The following is a 22,903-nucleotide window of genomic DNA, read 5'->3' as shown; positions in this document are numbered from 1 at the left end:
AGTTTCTACTTGGTTTTAATTAACTTTAACTTTAATATGATGATAATTATTGATTTTATTCACCAAAATTTTACATTTGTTATATTATATAGGCACATTGACTAGTTAAGAAATTTAGAATTTAAGTTAGAGGCTATAATAAAGTACCGGTTTTGGTGACGGATGTCACATTTTAATAGCGAGTTAATAGTTAGCATTCGAGACACCACAGTGACATCCAGTTGGGCAGTATGCGTTGCATGCATGAACCAAAAAACACTATGGATCAAAACTTAAACTCACTTTTATTGCTTTATTGTTTAGGGCTTTGTCGTTTAAGGGGACCAAAAATGTCGGAGTGGGTTCAAAGTAGGGTTGCTCAGGATCTGATATGGTCATCGTTTCAATCCTAATGTTTTAATATGATGGAATATTAGTATGTGTAAATGAGGTGGAATATCCACATCATTTATGTAGAAACACTATTCACTAAACTGACTTTTATCACTAAAATGACATTTTATTAATAAACATTCCAATTACAACATAAGATTAAAAAAACTTAACAATCAAATAACTAATACAAGAATCAAAATTACAAGAAAAGAACATAAAACAGAAAGGAACAAGTTAACTACGGGCCGAGGATTCTGTTTAATGGAGGGCCGTTAAAACTGATTTCGGGCCACCTAAGTGAACCCGTCAATTTCTTAGGGTACAAGAGCCAAAGCAAGTTGTACTGCCGGATTTAACCACAACTCGGAAATTACCTTCAAGGACAACTCGAAGTGAAGTTAAAGATAAGAATTCTGGTTGATGATCCAGATTGAAAGAGTGTTAGTGTTGTTGTTATTACTGAAATCCACTAAGTATGATTTATATACTTATAAATTAGTTACTGGAAGGTTTAGTGGGACACTTGTTGGTCTGCAAGCTTAAACAACAGGTGTCACTTGCTGAACTGATGCAAGTGTTGTTCCAGGTGTTAAATCAGGAATAAATGAACCCTCTTAAGCCATAACGACTGAACCACTTGAGCCATATTGAGCCATGAAAGCCATAAAGTACGCCACTAAAACGCTACATTATGCCTCATCGCCCCCGACCCCAGCCCCGGTCCCGGGCGCGTCGGGTGCTTTGCACCCTTCTTGCCCACTTGGGGTGTAGCCCCTTATATGGAATTATTATTCCTCTAACACTCCTCTTTATAAACATACTTAATGTTTATACTTCTACCAATGTGAGACAAACCCACATTAGTTAAACACACTTTCCACTTCATTTTAACATATCTATCAACCGGAATAATTTATGTTATATTATTTAAACATATTAAATAATAATTATACATAAAATTTCCAACAATTTATACAAAAACCGAAATTAAATTTCTAATTAAGTTATTGTTCACCGAATACCGGAAAATGATATAGTTTGTGTCACGGATGATGTTTTAGTCAAGTTTTGTCTCACAAAATATCCGTTTTTTCCCCATTCCATAAAGTGATTTAATGATTTTGGATACTTTTCAAATAATTATTCCAATAACTAATTTATGAATCAACTAGTGCTCATCCAACTAATCAAAAGTTTTAATCCATTAATTTAGATTTAATAAGAAATTTAATAATAGATACTTGTACAAGTAGAAGAAATGTATAAAGATGGTACAAAAGGTGGCGATGTTTATGAATGATTGGGGTGAAGAAGGTATCCAAAAGAAATAACAAGAGCATATTCTATGGAATTTATTTATTGATGTATTTTATTAGAGATCCAGCCATTTGATGAATTAAATAATGGAAAAAAGAAATAAAAATTAAATTGAAAGAGAGGGAAAAAGATATACATACTCTCCTCCTGCTTCAAGACTCTTCCTTCCTCCCTTTTTTATTTTCTCTGCTTGTATACGTTTCATTCTTCATTTTACGTTTCCAAATCAAAAAAAAACCACAAAATTTTAATTGTTACACACACACCCACACATATACATATACATATAATAAAGAAACATCAGTATCTGTTTCTAACTATCATTATAATAAAAAAAGAAGAAAAAAAGGATGAGATCGATAATTGAAATGAAAACTAATGATAATAATAATAATTATAATTCAGAAGCTGCTTCAAATTCATTATCAGCTTCAGTGAATTATGCTCTCATTTCTGCATTTGTTGCTTTTGCTGTTGCTCAGTCTATTAAAGTCTTCACCACCTGGTACTGTGTTTTTTTTTTTTCGTTTTTCTTTTATTTATTTAAATTTCTTGAGTTTGAAATTATTATGATGATATTTTTTAAATATGCAGTATTAATTTATCTATATATATGTTGATGTGTGAAATTTGTGATCTTGGTTATATATATGCCATGGCTTTTTTATGCTAGGGTTTTAAATTGTTCTTATTTATATATATCATATCTAGTTTTCTAGTTGATGCGGCGGCCGCGGATAGTTTTAGGTAGTTTTCCCTTATAATGATAGTAATAAATTTCAACAAAATAATATGAGTATTTTTTTTATTTTTATTTTTTATAGTTTTTAGTCCGCGAGAATACTGGTTAAGCTACGTACATCAGAACCAAAGGCAGGAGCCTGAACAAGGGCTCCTCTCGGTTTTCTAAATAAATAAAACAAAGAATTTAGAAAGTCATATGGTAGGCTAGGTGGCAGTTGGTGGTAGTGTTGTAAGAGAGGAGGTGGCATGTCTTGTTCTCTAGTAACGTGTCGGAAAAAAGTGATGTGGCGATATTCTATTGGTGTTGTTTGATCTGAAAGTAGAGTAGCTTAATTAGTTCTGAAGATGTGGGTATTTAGATAGTATATCCTGGGTTCAATCCTCGGCAAAGCCAAGGTGGAATCTGATTTATCTGAAATTTTTTTTTGGTGAAGCTGGATTAGTTGGTATTAGGCCGCCGTTTAATAGGGCCAGGTTGATTTACGTCTCACCTGATATGCCTAGTGTGGGAGTCAATAAGGGATTGCTAAAAAAGCAATTTTTTTTGGAATATAAGATGAAACTCGTATCATAATCATGGTAAACTACTAACTAGTCTGACATGTGGATTAGCCCCAAAGATCCACAAGCTAAAGAGGTGTAAGGATATGAAACTTAGACTGAAAATTTGACGAATGTAAAGGTAGGAAGAGGTTGGGTTAAGGCATTAGCAAGTTGGTAACAAGAACTCCTAATGAGTTTTTACATGTCCGATTATAGAGACTCATAATCTTAACTGCTTACTGTTAATAAAAATCTAACATTTGCTTGCTCACATAGTTTGAAAGCGTTTATGGTTTAAATGTTTAATGTTAGAGGAGATGCGCTAAGATGCTTATATTTCTTTTGGTAGATATGCAGGTACAGGGAACACCGTTGGGATCTTAAGCAACTAGTTGGATCGGGCGGCATGCCTTCATCACATTCTGCAACAGTCACTGCTCTTGCCGTTGCTGTTGGTTTGCAAGATGGCATTGGCAGTTCAAACTTTGCAACTGCACTCATATTAGCTTGTATTGTATGATTTTTCTCCTTAATATGCTTCCCGTCTAAATAGAAAATGAATAGGAAATCTTCTGTGAGGCACAATTTGTGATATCTTATAAAATTGACATTTGTGGCAGGTGATGTATGATGCAACTGGTGTGCGATTGCATGCTGGGCGCCAAGCAGAGGTTTGTTTATGTTTTGTGCTAAATGTTATACACTTGCTACTTACTAGCCCATAAAGTGGTTATATATATTTAATTTCTTCAATTTTAAAGTTGTAAATTTCAGGTTTTGAATCAAATCGTATATGAACTTCCTGCTGAACATCCGTTGGCCGAGAGCATACCATTACGTGAACTTCTAGGCCACACTCCTCCTCAGGTCTGTTGTCATAAATTTGCTATCTATAGAGATGGTCACAGTCTGGTTGGTTGGTTGGGGAAAGAGTTAAAACATGTTCAGGTTAAGATTGACCCATTAGCAATTGGTCTATTTTTATATGTTACCAATAACTGACATGTTAAATATGATTTTCACCATTGTACTATCAAAATATTAGCGTTTGACCCCTGTGGAAAATATGTGATCCAAGTCAACTTATTTTTAAGTAAATGGGCTGCAAAATGGATGCCATAAGTTTTTCTTGATCCAGTTAAACATATTAACCCTTATTGTAAAACCTCCTTCCTGACAGTGATATTGCTTAGTTTCCCTCGCTTTTGTGAATATGACAAGATGATATACATCACTTGCATTCTCTAAAAGTTCAGCTTACAATCACTCAATTGCTTATATTGGTTTGGGCCTGTAAGCTTACCTTATTTTGTCATTTACAAAAGGGTATTAGAAGTAATTCATGTATAATCTCAATTCTCATGACCATCCTTTATTTACATAACTTGCAGGTTATCATGGGTGGACTACTTGGAATGATGACAGCACTGATCATTTACGTAATATCGCTTCCTGGTACTAATGCTTGATCTCTGTTAATACATGCAACAGGAATCAAAGACTCGAAAGTCAAATCTGAATTTGAAGATGATGGTGGCGTTTGATTATCTGGTACCCTATTCCTAGTTATATGTAATACATTCTTTTATTGTAGATCTGTTCTCCGTGTCCATTGAATTTGTTTGTTGACAATGTATGATGTAGTGAAAAGCTATTATGTTGTTGGATTTTAAAGTAATTACTAGTTGTCAATGCTTTGTGTGTTTATCTTGTTTGCTATACAAGATACTGCTGGCATTTAGTTCTATGTACATGATACCTTGTAAGTATAATGTTTGATAAATTCTTAGTTTTAGTTTGTGGGTTTGTTTTTGTTGGGTCAGAATAAACAACGTATCCGGTTCTGTTAATGAAGATGTGTATACTAGCCTTGTATGTTAGAATCATAAATTGGTACATTAATATTTTTTTGATTTATTAGCTAGATTATATTGAGATATCAAATTTTCATTCATTTGAACTCTGCGTGAATAATCCATTTATATTGACAAAATGGACCATAATGCTAGCTAAATACTCGTAACTTTATACCGACCACATTATGAATATTAATAACCAGTTAATCTTTACTACTTTATAAAGCAAAAGCCTAGTTTTATTTTTAGAAAATTCTGCCTTTAAAATATCGAAAGCGCCCTTGGATATTTTATGTTTTTAATGAATTAATTTACATTTCAACCCTTATCTTCTAAAATATTTTCACTATCACCTTTACATCAACCTACAATCCTAAACCATTTGACACCGTCACCACCATCAATAATACCATCACCGACAACACAAAACCGCCATCCCCGCTAACGTCGCCGCATTGCGCGGGTATCATGCTCGTTTGTAAAAAAGAAAAGAATAAGACATAACTCAAGCTATATACAATTTAATGATAGTAGTGTAAGGGGACAAAGAACTAATGTTCGAAAAACGGTTCCTCTGGTCACATGCATTGATCCTACATAATACATATACATGTGATAAACATAAAATATTATATAAAATAAGAATAAGTATAGAGTGTTCCTACCATCTATACTCGCAAATCTCCATCCTATTAAATATTTCTATCTTTGAAATACCTTATTTGCCCTTGGACTTTTTTTTTTTTACGTAATTACTCAAAATCCCTAATAAAGCAGACCGTCTTCCCCACTATTGCCGCCGCATTACGTGGGTACCATGCTCGTATCATAAAACGAAAACGATTATTATGTAGTAGTTTATTCATCGTTAACATTTCTTTATGTGTTTGGAATGCCCCGTGATACAAGGTTTAAACGAAATGGGAGCCAGTCACACATCAAACGCCAATTATAGATGTTCAACTTTTTGGACAATAATTAGTTCCGAACTTTGGTGAATTGCTCAACTCGTAAGATAAAGCAGTCTATAGCATTACGAAAATTAGAAATTGAAGTCTTTTCTTTGTAACTCCAAACCTGTTCATCAGTCTTTGCCGCAAACTATCTCGTATCCCACCGTACTTGATAGGTTATTCTACATCAATTAAACCACTATGACTCGTTTGGATGGTAATATTAATACCACCATTTTTAATAAATGTACCATAATGCATAAATTTTATAGATGATTGTACAAGTAAGTAATGCATGCATAAATGTGATACATTTATTAATATTAATAGTGTATCACCTCCCATTTTGCATAGTTCAGTTTGAACAATACAAGCATACAACTGTTCGGGAAAAAAAAAAAAAAGTTGAACAATACAACCCCACCTCCCCTTAGAAATGGGTCAAGAAAACAGCCGATTAGAATTTAGGTCCCCCCATACTCCTTAAATTCTGTACCTATTCCTCAAGTCACAACCCCATGTGAAATATCACAGGGTCATCCCATCCCCATCCTATGGCCCACCACATGATACTTCTGTTGATCTTGTCCGTCCACGTGTCATGTACTTGCTCATTGTTACCGTTAAGATGGCAAACCAAATCTATATCCCATCACAGTACTTCTTTTAATTCAGTTAGTTGATTTATATATATACAGGGAGCATAACGACAGGAACCAGTACTGCTAATTATAATGTGAGCTACTATAGCTTTCAACTACTCTTTTTTTATCAACATTTTATATACTTTGACAGTTTGACTCATGTAAAAACTGTTGGAAATAACAGTATAATAACAATATGTAATTCCTTAAATATATATATATATATATATTACAATACGATTAAATAATGATAAAGGAATTAAACAAGAACAGAATGGAGGAACTGAATAAAAGAAGCAATTTGAAAGCTTCCTGCAAAACACGAAAATGTAATAATAATAAGCAGAACCGGGCTTGTGTTTGACACAATTCCCTTAAACAGATTTGCCGTCTGTTCCCAGGGTACACCGGTTAAAAGCAGCGTACTGCCGGACGACGAACGGAGCACAGGGATGGTTGGTGTGTGTGGTATGAACGAAATGTATTGTTGTTGTTGTGTCTTTCAAGTCCCTGATAGGGGACTAATGGGGTCGCAGCAAAGAGCCCCGCACGGGCCCCAGTTTTTCGAGCTGCATTCGTGTCCGCAGGTCGCGCGTACACGCATTGGTTCAGAGAATTTTGACCCAGAAACCCGTTTTCTGCACCCCCCCTGCGCGCGGGTAGGAGCCAGAGTAAAACACAACACAAGATCTTGACATAGCTTAGAAACCTCCACTTATAAACTAGTAAAAGTTTATATCCCACACCAATGTGGGACAAAGCTTTTCCAACTCCAACTTATGCACCAAACACACAACTTTGAGACTCGATATCTCATTCACCTTTAACCCAATTTGGACGCATCTTAGTTTGTTACGTAGCCTTGGCCAGAGACTACAAAACCCACTAAACGGTTCGCAATATATGTCACACGACTATATATTTATTGATGTCCAAAGTGGTGGAAAAATGCACTTTTTCCCAACAAAAACATCTTTACATGTAATGGAAAAAAAAGTTACAAATACATATTTGGTTAAAAAATTATTTTGACCCGTTATCCAACTTGTTTTATTAGTCCATATATTAGGGTGATGACATCACCACTACCTACTGCTCACTCATCACTCACTTTCAACCAATCACATTATGCCGCCTTAAATCCACTACTTACTCACCACTCACCCAAATTTGTTGGGATTGTCACTACTCACCTACCACTCACACCACACTATCGCTTACAACAAAAGACAAAAAGAAAAAGACAAAAAAAGAAAGAAAAGCACAAAATAAAGAAAGAAGAAATATAAGAGAAAGAGTGGTTATAGGGAGTGGAAATTCCACCTGATTTCCACCACCCGTGAGTGGTTCACCGTTGGCGGCGGTGTTCCACTAGTGGTCGGGAGAACCACTTGCCTTTAATCCGGGTGACGCCAACACCTTTATTTCTGATAGAGTAATTATAGAATGACAAACAAATAGTTACAAACTTATAAATTTTTAGTTTTCATGATATATTTCTCTTTTCATGATATATTGATAACACATGAATTTATAAATTTTTATTTGTAATTTGTTTGTCAATATAACATAAAATATAATTTTTTACTACTGATAAAACCATGATGTTATATAAATCATAAGTTTAAACTCTCATTAGTATCATTGGTGTATCAAACATATCCATTGAAATGGATGTAGACTGATCAAAAAAGATAAGAAATATTGAAGGTTTAATCATAGTATATTGTTTAATACTGTATAATTTAATGAACCAGATCTTCAATTCTGTCCATTTAAAATAGTATTAAATCATAGTGTTGTAAATCTCAAAAACCTCTTGAGTTTAATTCAAGTCTTTATTCTATCTTTCTTTCAACTATTTGTTTCTATACATAATAAAATCCCTGCATCTTACACATTTCTATATGCATTCTTGTTACACTTCATGCATATTCAGATTCATATTATTCATTTGCATTAAGAATCTTGGTTGTAAGTTAACTTCATTTGACTCACTTTCTTACTTCAGTGTGTAGCCATTACTATAACTCTTAATAGTCATCTTATCCTCATCCGTTTATCCATTTGTATTAGTCAAGTTTCTGCTTTCTGCTTCATGCTTATGCTTGAGTATTATATATACATATTAGTTTCTCATCACCCAATCTAATCCATAGAAGTTAAACTTTTATAAGCCCTCAACTTCGACTTCACTGATTAGTTTGATCTTGACATTTGCTTTGTGTAATATCATTTTTTCTGATTGGTAATTCATACACATTGAGTTCTTGCAGTTTTTTTTTCATGTTGCATATATTAAGACAGAATCTTTATTATCTTTTTAGGCTCTATATGCTTAGATCTATATGATTCATTTGATCAAAGATTAAATTTATCAATCTGGGATGTGGTTGGTTTTGCTGTTTTTGTACTAGTTCATTAGATATTATCAAGACATTTAGGGATATATCGAAAGAATAAGCAATAAAGAAAAGGTGTAGTGAGTTCAAAATTTGATCTTTGATCAAGGGAAGTGATTATGAGGTCTATAGAAGATAAGGGTTGTTTGAATCTTGGATCACCTCAGGAGATTCATGGTGTTGGTGGTGGAGTTACTTTTGAGTTTCAAAAAGGAAACGGGTCGAACCGTGGCTCACACCACCACCGGACTGCATTAGGAAAACCGACACCATCAAAATGGGATGATGCCCAGAAATGGTTGGTTAATTTGTCTAGAGGTGTCGATAAGAGCCACCAAAACACCTCGCCGCGTGATTCCAATGCAGACGATAGGAGATTGATAGCACCGGTTTCTAAAAAAGACTATCCGAGTAGTGAAGATGAAGAACATGGAGTAATAGAAACGAAAAAGGTTGATTTGGGTGATTCAATATTTACTAATTCTATTTACGTAAGGGACATGGGGACTGAAATGACCCCGGTTGCTAGCCAAGAGCCTTCAAGATCTGCCACACCGGTTAGAGCCACGACCCCAGCTGTACGTAGCCCTATAGCCTCTGGTTCCACAACTCCTGTTAGACCGGGTCCTAATGTAGCACCCGCTGTTGCCCCTGTTTCAAAAGTTGAAACAAGTGGAACATCAAGGTTTGGGAGAGAAAGTGAAGAAACAAATGGTGAAAATCTGGGCGAAAATAGAAATGAGCCTCAGGATTCTAAGCTAAATCCTCTTGAAACCCGGGCAATGGCTTGGGATGAAGCAGAACGCGCAAAATACATGGCAAGGTGATCCTTTTTTCCTTTAAATCCAACATAATCATTTGATATCAAGATATCACTTTAAATCGCACCTTCAAACACCCCCTAAATCATGCCTTTTTGGATGTTGATTGGTAGGTTTAAGCAGGAAGAGGTGAAGATACAGGCTTGGGAAAACCATGAAAAGAGAAAAGCTGAGATGGAAATGAAAAGAATGGAGGTAACATTTTTGTGCTTTTCATTGTAGCCCGGTATTTTGGTAATGCATAGCCGGTTTAGTATTGAGGCCTTTATAGAACCGATATGAGTGATCTTGGCAAACCATGTGATTAGATGAAAGCTATTAGTAGTTGACCCAAATTTGATATTAGAAGTTACTTTTCTAGTAAAGACAATCTAATTTTGTCGAACTGTTGTCTTAACTTGTGGTTAGGCTAAGGCGGAAAGGCTGAAATCTCGAGCACAAGAGAAGTATACAAACAAACTTGCTTCAACAAGGAGGGTAGCAGAGGAGAAAAGAGCAAAAGCTGAGGCTACTTTGAATGAAAAAGCTGTAAAAACTTGTGAAAGAGCAGATTATATAAGGAGAACCGGCCACTTGCCCTCTTCTTTCTCCATTAAGTTGCCTTCGTGTTGCTGGTAGCACCACTCTTCGGCTGTTTGTCGCCATCATCTCCATTGGTTTTCAATTTTACTTATTCTTTTTGTATAATGTCTGGTTCAAAGTGCTTTATTTTGTAATTTGTCAAAACCATTTCTTTCTTCCAAATTTTTAGTTTCAATCATAACAAGCTCTTCAAAATATCAGAATCATTGCCATATCAAGATGCCACATTGATCCTTCTTGCATTTCCTTGTTTTGTTATTGTTTGTTGTGGATAATAGCTAAAGAATTAAGATTATATATAAAAAAAAAAAAAAAACAATTGCCGATTTCACAAGTTAATCACATTTTTTTTAGTTTAATCTATCATTGTATTAAAAAATAGGAACTTTGTTATTGCAGTCTATTTATTGTAGATAAACATTGCTTTGTGTACATAGTTTGATTAAATTTCTTGTATCTTAATTGCAGATGGGACTGGTAGTTTGCACACCAATAGTATCCAACAATGCCAATGACGACTAGTCAAACTGGTCAGAGGCATCTTAGGTTTTACCCAATGTCTTGAGTTTGATCTTTAGGGATAACAAGTGTTGGGGTTTTTTCCTTTGAATATTTGTAACGGTGCATGGTCAACATCTCGTTGTCTAGGGTACGTGCAAGGCTTCACCATTATACGGTGAGGTTTCTCTGATGTCGCATACCGCTTGAATATTTGAAAAAAAGTATCCAACAATAAACATACGCCTCCAAATCTCTAATGAATTCCACTCTAAAACTAATTGTTTATAAATGGATTAGCCCATTATCCTATAAGAGTCCTCTCGCTAACGATATTCACTTTGGTCTAACTGCTCCGCCGCATATTAAGCATGAGTTGTTCGTTGATTGTATTACTGATTGAGTTTAAAGTTTACACCGTACACACTGTTAACCATATAGACTAATATGAGTAAGACTGTAAGGCTTATACAGCCTTTGATACGAGAAGGAGATAGGAGACTACATTGTGTAAGGTTTTGTTATTAATTTTGATATATAGTGAATATATCTTTGAGCCCCTATTTATACTATAATTTTGGTAGATAAATAAAGAAATAAAATAAAACAGAATCGGAGCTTTGATCTCTAGCTTGTAGCCAAAGTCGAAATCTTCTTATTTTGGGAATCGCAATCTTTTCATTCTAACACTCCCCCTCAAGTTGAATAGTGGGATTTCCAATATTCAACTTGTGTTTGTTTTTATTTTTGGTTTTGAGTTTGACTTGAGCTACCGCCTTCAGACTTGGTAGCCTTTGATTTGAGCTACCGCCTTCAGACATGGCAGCCTTGATTTGTGTTACCGCCTTCAGACATGGCAACCTTTGATTGATTATTGATCAACCGTCTTCTTCAGATATGGTAGTTTTTGGTTTGATCTACCGCATTCAAACATGGTAGTCTCACAGTTTATTTAGTGAGATACCGCCTTCGGACATGGTAGTTTGTTGGTTTGATCTACCGTCTTCTTTAGACATGGTAGTTTTTGAGTTTTGCTACCGCCTTCTTTAGACATGATAGACTTGATTTAAGTTATCGCCTTCTTCAGACATTGTAGACTTGATTTGGGCTACCGCCTTATTCAGACATGGTAGACTTGATTTGAGATACCGTCTTCAACAAACATGGTATACTTAATTTGATTCTTGAGCTATTACATTCCCTTCTTTATATACCTATACCCCCTCTAAAAAAATACAGGTATATTTCTAACACTTCCCTTCTTGATTTGTGTTGCACGACTTGTTGATGTTCGACAAAAGCGAGGATCCCACAATTTTCCTTTTTTCGGCTGCTGCTTTTTGTAAAATCACAAAGACAAAAGCTTTTGGCTTTTTGTCTTTTTCGGCTCCTCAATCTCACGAAACATCCACCGAGAGCACCTCACCAATTTAAATCTTCTTACCAACCCAAAATTTAATGTATCCTAATGAACCTCTTTTGCAGCTCAAATTCCCACCGAGCTCCTCACGTCCCCTTCGAATTCTTTTCAGCAAACCTCGACTTCGATTTTTGTGTTTTATTTTTTTATGATTGATTTTTTTTTTGCGTTTTATTTGTTTTGATGATAGTTGTTTATTAGGGTTTTGTAGCTCTTGATAACATGTTAACAATTGATATAGACTAATATGAGTAAGACTGTAAGGCTTATACAGCCTTTGATACGAAAGGGAAATAAGAGACTACATTGTGTAAGGTTTTGTTATTAATTTTGATATATAGTGAATACATCTTTGAGCCCCTATTTATACTATAATTTTAATAGATAAATAAAGAAAAAAAATAAAATACAATCGGAGCTTTGATCTCTAGCTTGTAACCAAAGTCAAAATCTTCTTATTTTGGTAACCGCAATCTTTTCATTCTAACACACACATCAATGGTTATTAATACTTTTAATCTTAATTCCAAGATTTCATTACGTTTATTCTTTCCATTTTAGCAATAACTAATGGAGATACATTTCATATTTAGCTGTTAAACCCAAACAACCTACAAAGTTGAATATCTATTATTCAAGGGAGGCCTAGAGGGTGTGTAAACCCGATTCCCAGTCGAGGCATAAATTTTCATAATTTTGTTATATATATATATAAATATATATATATATATATAAATATATATATGGGAATATGATCCGTACTGCAGACTTTACCTAAGCTTAGGTACTGCTACTTTAAAAAAAGTTACAAATTAAACCTTTGAATTTGATAAACATACATAGTCTCCCTGAATTTTACATAACCTTCCCTATATATATATATATATCATATATATAATGTATAAATTTTAGCTAAAATAAAATAAGTATGAAGTAAAAAAATAAAACAATATGTTTCTCTTCACTGAAAATCACCGTGCATCATGAAAATAATCGTGCATCAATTGCTTCGTGAATCTTCGTACATCAACTTAACCATGATCTTCGTGTATAATATGTTTAAAAGATGTGTTATAAGTAAATAAGTAACTACTATGATATGTAATTCTAAACTTATAATCTTATTATGCATTTATAATTATTCACTTATAAGTCACATATGTGTTGTTACATGCACATGTGTGCATTCACTCGTACACAAAACATTTGACATATGTCCCTCTCAAATATTCTTCCAAAACTCAAATGGTTAGTTTTAATGTCTTAAATACCAGTGTAGTATCAAGTACCGGTATTACGGGTGTTATCTCCGGTATTAATGGTATGGTTGGTTTTATCTTTAATTATACTTTTATATAAAAATGCTACAAAACTTGTTATAATTTAACGAAAATTAGTTAAAATACAATTACAATCCATCAAAAAATAATACCAAATAAATATTTCATAACAAATATATGGTGTAAAGTTTACAAATAATAAAAAATAACATAAAAGTATCATAAAGATAATTTTAAAAAAATAATAAAATGAAAAAACCGGTTTTACAATACCAGAAATTATTGGAAAAACCGGAAAATACCGGGGGTAATGAATAGGGAAAATACCGGACTAATTGTACCGGAATACCCTTCAATACCTGCATTATCGGTAATGTCGGCCGATATATAACGGTATCTAAAACACTGGTACTTAGTTTAGTTTTCAAAGGTCTCAAGTTCAAAGCCCCATTACCTTCAACAACAACATAAGAGAACCCTTTCGAGTCATGCATATTATATCTATATATTAACGGAGATGGGAAAATGAACAGTAACTTCATGGATAGTAACGCATACGTGACGAATTACTATTCGTCCACCACACATTCTGAACTATTGACCGGATTTTGTCAAATCGCATTCCGTTCGGGTTTTAAATACGAGTTATTTATTAGTTTTTCGTATACTTTTTTCCCTTTTGGAATTTCAACCAATATATTGTAAGTTTTAAGTCGCTATATCCGGTACGAATATGTACTACTATTTTACCGGATTTTGTCAAATCGCATTCCGTTCAGGTTTTTAAATACGAGTTACTTATTAGTTTTTCGTATACATTTTTTCCTTTTGGAATTTCAACATATGTATCGTAACTTTTTCGTTGCTATATCCGGTAGGAAAATGTACTATTATTTTACCGGATTTTGTCAAATCGCATTCCGTTCAGGTTTTTAAATACGAGTTACTTATTAGTTTTTCGTATACTTTTTTTCCTTTTGGAATTTCAACCAATATAATGTAACTTTTTCGTCGCTATATCCGGTACGAATATATACGACTATTTACTTTTTCTCACACTTTTCTCTTTAGTGTTTTTAACTAACATATTGAAAATTAAAATTTTCACAAATGAACTCTGCGATTTGGATTCGAACCTTTTTAGATATTCATTTCTAAATAATTAAAATGTGATGTTTTTCCGGAATGTGTCAAAGTAACCTAATGTGGTTTTGCTCATAAATAAATATATATTTTAAACAAACATATGAATGACATAATGATTTCTAATTAGGCGGTTGAAACTTCAATACAATTACGCTAGAATGACACAATTGTTTCAACCGAACTGTTGAGGTCCCGCGTCACTAGTATGCCTTTAAAATGATAGCGAGAATATTAGTTTAGTTTATGTAAACTTGACTTTTTATATAAATAGGTATTTTTACTCAGCGTTGCCCGGGAGAAAAGACAAAAGTTAAAAAACATTAAGCCGAAAAACGAAATTTGCATGACAAAAGTTAAGAAAACAAAAGTTGTGGTTAAAAGTAAAGAAAATGAAATTTTGGTAACAAAATTTAGAAACCAAAAGTTATGTGGTAACAAGCAAATAAATGAAACTTTCGACGCGAGACTTAAAAATATAAACTTATGTAGAAAAAATTACAAAACTTAAGAAACTTAAACTTGAAAACAAAGTTTGCGTAACGAAAGTTTAAAAAACAAAAGTTATTTGCCAAAAAGTAAAAGGGGAAATGTAAAAAATAAAAATAAAAAAAATTCAGTGGCGAAAGTTTAAAAAGTAAAAGTTATGTGGTAAAAATAAGAAAGAAATAAACTTTTGATGGGAAAAGCTTAAAAACCAAAAGTTATGTGACAAAAAGTAACTAAAGCAAAACTTTGGTGGCAAAAGTTAGAAAACTTAAAGTTGAAAACAAACTCCGGTAAATACCTTTTTGTGACTACCGTTAGTTAACCAAGTAACACTTAACGATTGTTAATGTCGTTAGTTATTTGGATATGCAAAAGCCACTTGTACCTTATGCATTCGGGGGTTGTAATTTTAGCTACAGTACAACCCCTCTCACAACCCAACTTTACTTTTTAATATATATATATATATATATATATATATATATATATATATATATATAGGGGAGCGTTATTTTGAGAACCCATTTTTTTGTAAGAACCGTAAGAACTCCTAATATTTTTATTGGATCACATGTTTTTTTTGTTCATTCACACGTGAAACGTTATAAAAAAATATGTTGCAGAAGAAATTTTTTTTCAAAACCTTACATATAGCCGTTTGTCACATGTGAACAGAAAATGTGAACAAATTCATTCACAAGTTCATAAAAAGCTACTTTGAAGGTTTCATAAAAAAATTTCTTCTACAACATACCTTTTTATATCATTTCACATGTGAATGAGCAAAAAAAACATGTGAACAAGTATATTATCTAAGAGTTCTCATGGTTCTTACAAAAAAAATGGTTCTCAAAATAAGGAAACTCTCTCTCTCTCTCTCTATATATATATATATATATATATATATATATATATATATAATTTAGTTATCTTTCATACGAATTACCCAAAGGAGAAAAAGAAATTATATTACTAGTTATATATATCTATTGCTTCTCTTTTAGTATTACATTACAAGAATGGGGTGCGCATAAATTCGTTAAGGGTAAACGGGGATTGCGGTAAGGTTACCCAATCTCTACCAACTATTTACACTTATGATGGAGATTCTCACGCTTATAATGTCCAAGTGGCCATGGCAAAAAGATGGTTGCAATAGATTCCTACTCTCCTTCTTTCATTCCTCTTTAGGGGGTAAGGCGAAATGGGGCCACCCTAGCCCATTGAGTGAAGCCCCTTAGCTCTGTCAGGCACTGGACATCCATCCATCGGCACACCCATGCCAGATACTGTTGCCAAGGTTGAGGCTCTGAATCTCACTTCTCAATCTCATTAAGTATTTTGGTGTGATCTGGCTAGCAATTTTTGTTAATTTCAAGTCGGTGAATTTTGGAAGACTACGACCTCGAGGAAATTTCGTACCGTGGGGCTCATGTTGTTTCATTGCTCACATAATGGATATGTACTATTGTATTTGATTTATACTTTTGAGTCTGTGCTCTTCTGTATAAATATTCTAAGGTCACACTTTCGTTAAAACTCTATTTATTTGTTTATCAGTTTTGTAAGCTTAATATCACATCAGCATTTATAAACTCACACATCAACAGACAAACATATTACAAGAACACATTTTCACTTCTTTCATCATTTTACTTTTTTGAAAAGAAAATAAAATTAAATACAATATAAAAATACACATACTCATAAATAAAACATAATATTAATAAAAAAAATAAGGATAGTTATGACTTTCGTCTATGTGTTCGGTCAAAAGTTGCAAGGTACATCAATATTTTCATGAAGTTACACATAGCTTTAGACCTCCGTCATCACTTTTGTTCAAAAAGTCCACATTTTTTGACAGAAATGTGTACCGAGGTTCGAAAAAAATGGGCGAAAAGCGTAATTTCGTAAAGATAGAGAGAGAACAATTTTTGAACAAACACATGGACTAAATTTGTAATCTATCCAAACAATAAATACGAAGTTGCCATAGAAGAAGGGTGGAGGGTGGGAGGTATAATCACAAAATCTCTTTCAAACCCCTTTCTTAACACATCCGCTTTCGTGCCCCCAAAATCTCATCCCCCCACTTTCTTTTTTTTTTTTCCAGAAAACAACATCATCAAATTACTACTTATTCAATCCTTCCTTCCTTTTTGGCTCAATCGGTGGTATGTTTCCTTTCAACTTCTTTTAATTCTTTCATTTTTTTTAATCAAAATTATTAACTTTATACAGTAATATCTTTTAGCTTAAATATTTTATAGATTATTATTATCATTATTATTAGTAGTAGCTCATTCGTTTTTTGAGTTTTGTATTTATTTTGGAACGATCGAATATTCGAATGGGTGCGGAACCCACACCCACCGCCTCCTAGGTTAACCCTAACCCGGTGTAACTGTTTAGACTTTAGACAACAACACATTCGTAGGTTGATATAATGTAAGTTCACTTTCAGAGGTAAAAAGAACGAAACCTAATTGCTGCTTGTAAGTTTTTTGCGAGGTTTAGGGTTTAAGCTGAAACGAGCAACGGTACTAATCGACTGTAACAGCCTCCGAATCCCAACACGACCAAGCCCGGGTTGCATCCTAGGAATTCGGGTAGTATAGGAGTGGGAGTAGGATACTTTTCCGTTCAAAAAAACAGAAAAAGAATTCTATCTGTACTTCTGTAGTAATGTAATTGCAGTAAGTTCTTATAAAACCGTTGGTTGGTGGTTCGAGAATCTTTACTTTCAGCTACTACATTTATTTTGTCTCTGATGGTGTAATGTAAACATCTTTCGAGATTGCATAATACTAAAATGGTTGTTTTCAATACAACGGGTGGGATGTCCAATGGGTAGATACAGAAAACTATATATGTGAGACAGTTCTCAATAGTTTTTTAATTCTAATGGCACCGCCTCACGAAAGACTACCAAAAAAAAACAATCAATCTGTGGACATGCCCGAGCGACAAAAACTTGTAAAATGTCACCTTAGATGGAGTAACCAAAACACACCTTTAAAACCATAATTATACTCTTGGTCATGGGTCGCATAGTTACAAGCTACGACATCCGTTTTCAAATGGTTCTTAGGTGCTTCTCCATGTAACCTTTATCCCTTACTCGAAAACGCATCTTGATGGGTGATTACGGGATCCCAAGTTTTTTAGTCTGTTCACTTTTTGCTAATCCAACTGATGTTGTTTGGATCCCCAAGAACAGGCCCATGAGCCAGCCAATGTTGGTTTTCGTTAGCAAACCCAATAACAGGCCCAAGCTGGGTCACACCTAATTCAACAGCAGATCCAAATGCGTCTCTTTCCTCAAGATCATGCTGTCTGGCAAACTCTCTGGGTGAGATCTACATTCATGTGTCGATTCTTCGTAGTGGTCTATAAGGCTCCTCCTTTGAACTCCCGCCGTTCGTGATTGTTTTGACTTTTTCCCTGGTTCAGCTATGTCATTACTCATTAGCGCCCACAGATACTGTTTTCATGTATTCTCTCCCACTTTTTGGTCTGTGAGAACGTCGATTCTTCATAAATTTACCTTTTTTTTCTTGAGATTGGATGAACCTTTACGTAAGTTGTTGGTGTTCTCATGAAACCCTTGATCAATAAACTATGGTCTCTTTTTTTCCTCCCTGGTGATGTTGCACCTATACAGGAAACCTTAATGCTGTTGTAACTTCTAAGAGTTATCTGCATTTTCTTTAAACACCCCGTTTAATTGTACAGTATGGGGAAAAATACTATGAGCGCTCCACGAATATCATGGAAGAAAGGAAAATGTGGTTGATGTCGATGATCTGTGTAAAATTTCAAATAAACCAGAAATTGGCATCAAATAAAGCAGTGTTACCCTTGACGTATCATCTACTATTGTGACTAAGTATTTGTTGTCCAACATACAACAATTAGCTTAGGTTACTAGGGGTAGTTAACAGGTTCTAAATAAGTATAGAGCAAGGGATTGATTACATCTTTGTATAATAATTGGGTGTGTATCTTGTGCAACAGAGATGAAGTGATTTCGGATTATCAGGAACTTTCTCATATATTTTCATTATTGCAATTCTCTAATTGCTGATGTATAAGATGTCATAGTTGTTCGACTTAGACGATTACACAACTAAGATTCCTTTTTTACGTCTTAAAAGACAATTTGACAAAGAAGGGTTGCTGAAACATATTGAGCATGAGTGCATGACTCTTTTATGAAAGCATGTGTATGAGGGTGGTTGTTATAAATGTTTCTCTTAGAACTACTCTATCTGCAGATTGTTGTTACAGCTAATATTTTTGTTCTTGACGCAGAAGTGAGCAAATTTAAGGTCTTATTTTCATAATGCTGGGTGGCCCTGGACTTGAATCGGTCGTTGACCGTAAGTATAACAGCTCATCATCTTCTTTTTTACGGATTGGTGGGGTAACAGGTCAAAATGAACAAGTATTATCACATATAGTAATGATATTTCAATTATCTAGTTATTTGAATACTTTTACTCGTTAAAAGTTTAAAACTATACATCACATGACTTCGGAGTTCGGACATGTATACCCCATTTATACTGTCATTTTAGCATAACTTTTTGATTTCACCCTTATGACCTATTAGAGATAAAGCATTAACCTGTGTTAATGGGTCAGAATTACCATCTCTCTCTCTCTCTCTCTCTCTGACCTTTTATCTCTTCTGCAGAACGCATTTCTGTTATAACGAATGATGGACGCAACATAGTGGTGAGCTCTTCTTTTGATTTGGTTGACTATGATATAGTGATTTTTAGTAATTTAAATTGCTTTAGTTATAATAATGACTTTCGTATTCAGGGATATCTAAAAGGGTTCGACCAAGCTACAAATATAATCCTTGATGAATCACATGAAAGAGTTTATTCTACCAAGGTTAGATCAGCTTTTATAACAGAAAAAATAGAACACAGTTATTAAGCTTTAAAGTAGTTTGTTCGATGCAGATTTATTTACTGTAGATTGATTGATATATTTTATTGGCTTGCAGGAAGGTGTCCAACAGATTGTATTAGGTCTCTACATCATAAGGGGTGATAACATGTAAGATGCTTTTCAACAACATGAACAAATTTATACTTGTCCATTTAAGTAAATACAGTTAGTAACTACATACTTCTACTTCATTTGTAATCTGGTCACTAGAATGTAAAAGTTGTACCTAAAACCTGTAAAAGCCTATTGCTGTGGTGTAATAAACTAATAATGTTTATGAACGTTTTAGAAAGTCAAATGGTTTTTATAACATTTACAAAAAGTTGATTGGCTTTTTTATTAGCTTCCACGGTTGGATAGGTTTTGTAACTAGGCATGTAAACGAGCCGACTCGAAATGAGTCAACTTGATCATTAGTTTGACAAAGCTCAAGCTCGGCTCGTTTCGAGTTGTGTAATGCAAGAGCTCGGCTCATGAGTAAATTTAGAGGCTTGAGCTCAGTGTCTATATAATTATTTTGAACTATATTGGTTTTTCAGTTAGTTCTATATATATTATATATGCTGTAATTATTTTCTAAATAAATGCAATTATAGTTATATATGGAAATATAAGTTTTCAACATTATGTATTTTGTAACTAATTAACTATATATTAGATTGTATAAATTTACATATATGTTATGAGGCTGGTTTAAGGCTATTTAGTTTTGCGAGCCTATTTGAATTAGTGTGTGAAGCTTAGCCTCTAGCTCGTTTACTTAACAATGTCTATCTTAGGCTCAGTTCAAGTCCGACTTTTAACGAGTCACCCTCAAGTAATTCACTAGTAGCTTGGCCCATTTAGAGATCTATTAGTAACATTTCTTGAACTCTTTGAACAATTTAGAATTGAAGTGAAAGTACGAGACTATATATTGCAGTTTGACCTTTTCTTTTAACTAAATATCTAATTAGTTGCTCTATTTCTCGTGGCTATGCAGAAGTGTTATTGGGGAAATAGATGAAGAGCTTGATGCAAGCTTAGAATTGGAAGAACTGAGAGCTTATCCTTTGAAGCCTATTATTCATTGATGGTTTACATGGTATGCTTAGTTAAAACATGAATGTCGTAAGGAAATTCGGATATGGTTTCCGAAAGAAATTACTATTTGGTTCAACGACACATGAAACTTGTACTTATCATCTGACTGATATTTGGCTGCATCTTCTTGAATTTTGGAATTCATGTAGCATTCTGTGCAAATATGAAGTTCCTATTGAGCTGATCTTAAAGCCATTCTTGTAGGCTGTAATTTCTAGACCTTTTGGTACATCTTTTTGTAGTGAAAAACGAGTGTTTGTCAACAGCACTGTGTGTATGTTTTTGTGACCGCCAACTAATGGTCGCTGCTATATTGTCCAGCGTTGCTTATTGTATTGCACATGCTCATCTTTTTGGGGATGGATTTTGCTCTTATTCAAGTTGAATAAAAAATGGGTTTCGGATGATGGGATGTACTTAAGCTGCAGAAACATATGTGTGGGTTGGGCAACCAATGAGAATGGGTCCGAGTGAAAATGGTTAGCGTTTGGTATAGGTTGTGCCAGGTTGGTTTACTTCCTTTTCTCATGGTTTTCATATCTAAATTGGAGTAACCAGTTCAACCTGGTACTGGTCTGGTGACCAATTTGTTTTAACCTGTGCATATTTTTTAGAGTGCTGATAGATAGATGTTAGGAAGGGGGCTGAGCGTGAAACCTGCGACTTTAAGAAATGGCGCCCTTGGTGTTGCTTTCATAGCTGTTATAAATACAGTTGCATCTGTTTTTCTTTTGGTTTTCCGAAAAGGTTCCAGTTTTTTTAGTTCGGTCCAACCAGAACAAAGCCTTGAACCATGAACTGGCCTGTTTGATGGTTTTCTGTTTTTTGGGACATTAAACACCTTAATACATTGGTGCCCTGTGTACGAAATGGACACCATGAGATCTAAACTGTTCACCAGTCCTATGTGGACATATATTAGAGTTTTTCTTGGCTTCTTTGATGCATTCTGACTATTGAAAAAACATCATCTTTGCTTCTCTTACCTGAGAGGCTTTTGAATTAGCAGTAAGTTCTTTAATGGGAATTCATACTTTTTCGCCTCTATTATCACGACTACCATTCGAGTCTGAATCATGTGAGCCGTCGTCGTCATATCTTTGTACCAGATAAGCCACGCAATATCGTTGTCAACACTTCATGTATAAGACCCTTATACGTCGGTTCTAACTCGTCTTTGTATTCCCTAGCATACAATTTATTCATCACCAATGTTCTTTCCACCACATTTTCAGATTTGAACTTCATCACAATATGTGGGTACATGGTTTTCCCATTTCAGATAGGGGGTTCTAAGCTGCCCGTTTAAAGAAGGTCATCAATTCTTTTATATCTGATTCGCAATCTGCTTTTCTTGCAAACCGCTTATTCTCGATGGTCCATTGGTGGTGAATGAGCTTGTGTCATGGGTTAAACGTTCAAAATACAAGGCTTTTTTATTTAAGATCGATATTGAAAAAACTTTTGATTCTATTAGCTGGTCTTTTATTGACTCAGTGCTTCAGCAGATGGGTTTTCCTACACAGTGGAGAATGTGGGTAAGTGGTATTCTAAAATCTGCTCGTGCTTCTGTCCTTGTGAATGGTTCTCCTACACATGAATTTCAATTTTTTCGTGGGGTTCGTCAAGGGGATCCCTTGTCTCCTTTTATTTTCATCGTCGCCATGGAAATTTTGGATACTTTCTTCAGCAATGCTGCCTCTTCAGGGCTTTTTCAAGGGATCAAAACGCCAAACAATGGTCTGGTAGTCTCACAATTGATGCATGCAGATGATGTGTTTACTT

General features: G+C 34.3%; 3 protein-coding genes across 4 annotated transcripts; all 3 read left to right on the top strand.

Moving 5' to 3' along the window:
• The first annotated feature begins 1,925 nt into the window (after positions 1 to 1,925).
• On the top strand, positions 1,926 to 4,892 carry LOC122597928 (uncharacterized membrane protein YuiD). 2 transcript variants are annotated; one of them, XR_006323495.1, is made up of 6 exons: positions 1,926 to 2,197; positions 3,337 to 3,493; positions 3,600 to 3,650; positions 3,754 to 3,846; positions 4,160 to 4,272; positions 4,371 to 4,460. XR_006323495.1 is itself a non-coding variant. In XM_043770522.1 (5 exons), the coding sequence occupies exons 1-5, from the start codon at positions 2,043 to 2,045 to the stop codon at positions 4,446 to 4,448; spliced, it is 534 nt and encodes a 177-aa protein (XP_043626457.1). In that variant the 5' UTR covers positions 1,926 to 2,042; the 3' UTR covers positions 4,449 to 4,892. The 2 variants fall into 2 exon arrangements, 1 of the variants encoding a protein (XP_043626457.1); XM_043770522.1 differs by lacking the exon at positions 4,160 to 4,272 and having other exon boundaries at positions 4,371 to 4,892.
• Positions 4,893 to 8,698: 3,806 nt separating this feature from the next.
• On the top strand, positions 8,699 to 10,449 carry LOC122596582 (remorin). The gene is made up of 3 exons (XM_043769189.1): positions 8,699 to 9,657; positions 9,769 to 9,850; positions 10,064 to 10,449. Exons 1-3 carry the CDS (start codon positions 8,954 to 8,956, stop codon positions 10,271 to 10,273), a joined length of 996 nt encoding a protein of 331 aa, XP_043625124.1. The 5' UTR covers positions 8,699 to 8,953; the 3' UTR covers positions 10,274 to 10,449.
• A 6,619-nt stretch (positions 10,450 to 17,068) lies between these two features.
• LOC122596302 (sm-like protein LSM8) lies at positions 17,069 to 21,493 on the top strand. Its single transcript, XM_043768851.1, has 6 exons — positions 17,069 to 17,244; positions 19,385 to 19,452; positions 19,770 to 19,810; positions 19,901 to 19,975; positions 20,091 to 20,143; positions 21,018 to 21,493. Exons 2-6 carry the CDS (start codon positions 19,416 to 19,418, stop codon positions 21,106 to 21,108), a joined length of 297 nt encoding a protein of 98 aa, XP_043624786.1. The 5' UTR covers positions 17,069 to 17,244; positions 19,385 to 19,415; the 3' UTR covers positions 21,109 to 21,493.
• Positions 21,494 to 22,903: the final 1,410 nt, after the last annotated feature.

This window comes from Erigeron canadensis, chromosome 4 (genome assembly GCF_010389155.1).
Source record: "Erigeron canadensis isolate Cc75 chromosome 4, C_canadensis_v1, whole genome shotgun sequence".
Taxonomy (NCBI): Eukaryota; Viridiplantae; Streptophyta; class Magnoliopsida; order Asterales; family Asteraceae; genus Erigeron; species Erigeron canadensis.
This window is presented reverse-complemented; position numbering and strand designations above follow the sequence as displayed.

Bases quoted from the DNA above. Each gene is read 5' to 3' on its own strand.
- LOC122597928 (XM_043770522.1), top strand. From the start codon at position 2,043: ATGAGATCGATAATTGAAATGAAAACTAATGATAATAATAATAATTAT. The intron at 3,494-3,599 runs GTATGATTTTTC...CATTTGTGGCAG, and splicing joins CACTCATATTAGCTTGTATT to GTGATGTATGATGCAACTGG. The intron at 3,651-3,753 runs GTTTGTTTATGT...TGTAAATTTCAG, and splicing joins ATGCTGGGCGCCAAGCAGAG to GTTTTGAATCAAATCGTATA.
- LOC122596582 (XM_043769189.1), top strand. From the start codon at position 8,954: ATGAGGTCTATAGAAGATAAGGGTTGTTTGAATCTTGGATCACCTCAG. The intron at 9,658-9,768 runs GTGATCCTTTTT...GTTGATTGGTAG, and splicing joins CGCGCAAAATACATGGCAAG to GTTTAAGCAGGAAGAGGTGA. The intron at 9,851-10,063 runs GTAACATTTTTG...ACTTGTGGTTAG, and splicing joins TGGAAATGAAAAGAATGGAG to GCTAAGGCGGAAAGGCTGAA.
- LOC122596302 (XM_043768851.1), top strand. From the start codon at position 19,416: ATGCTGGGTGGCCCTGGACTTGAATCGGTCGTTGACC. The intron at 19,976-20,090 runs GTTAGATCAGCT...ATTGGCTTGCAG, and splicing joins AAAGAGTTTATTCTACCAAG to GAAGGTGTCCAACAGATTGT. The intron at 20,144-21,017 runs GTAAGATGCTTT...GTGGCTATGCAG, and splicing joins ATCATAAGGGGTGATAACAT to AAGTGTTATTGGGGAAATAG.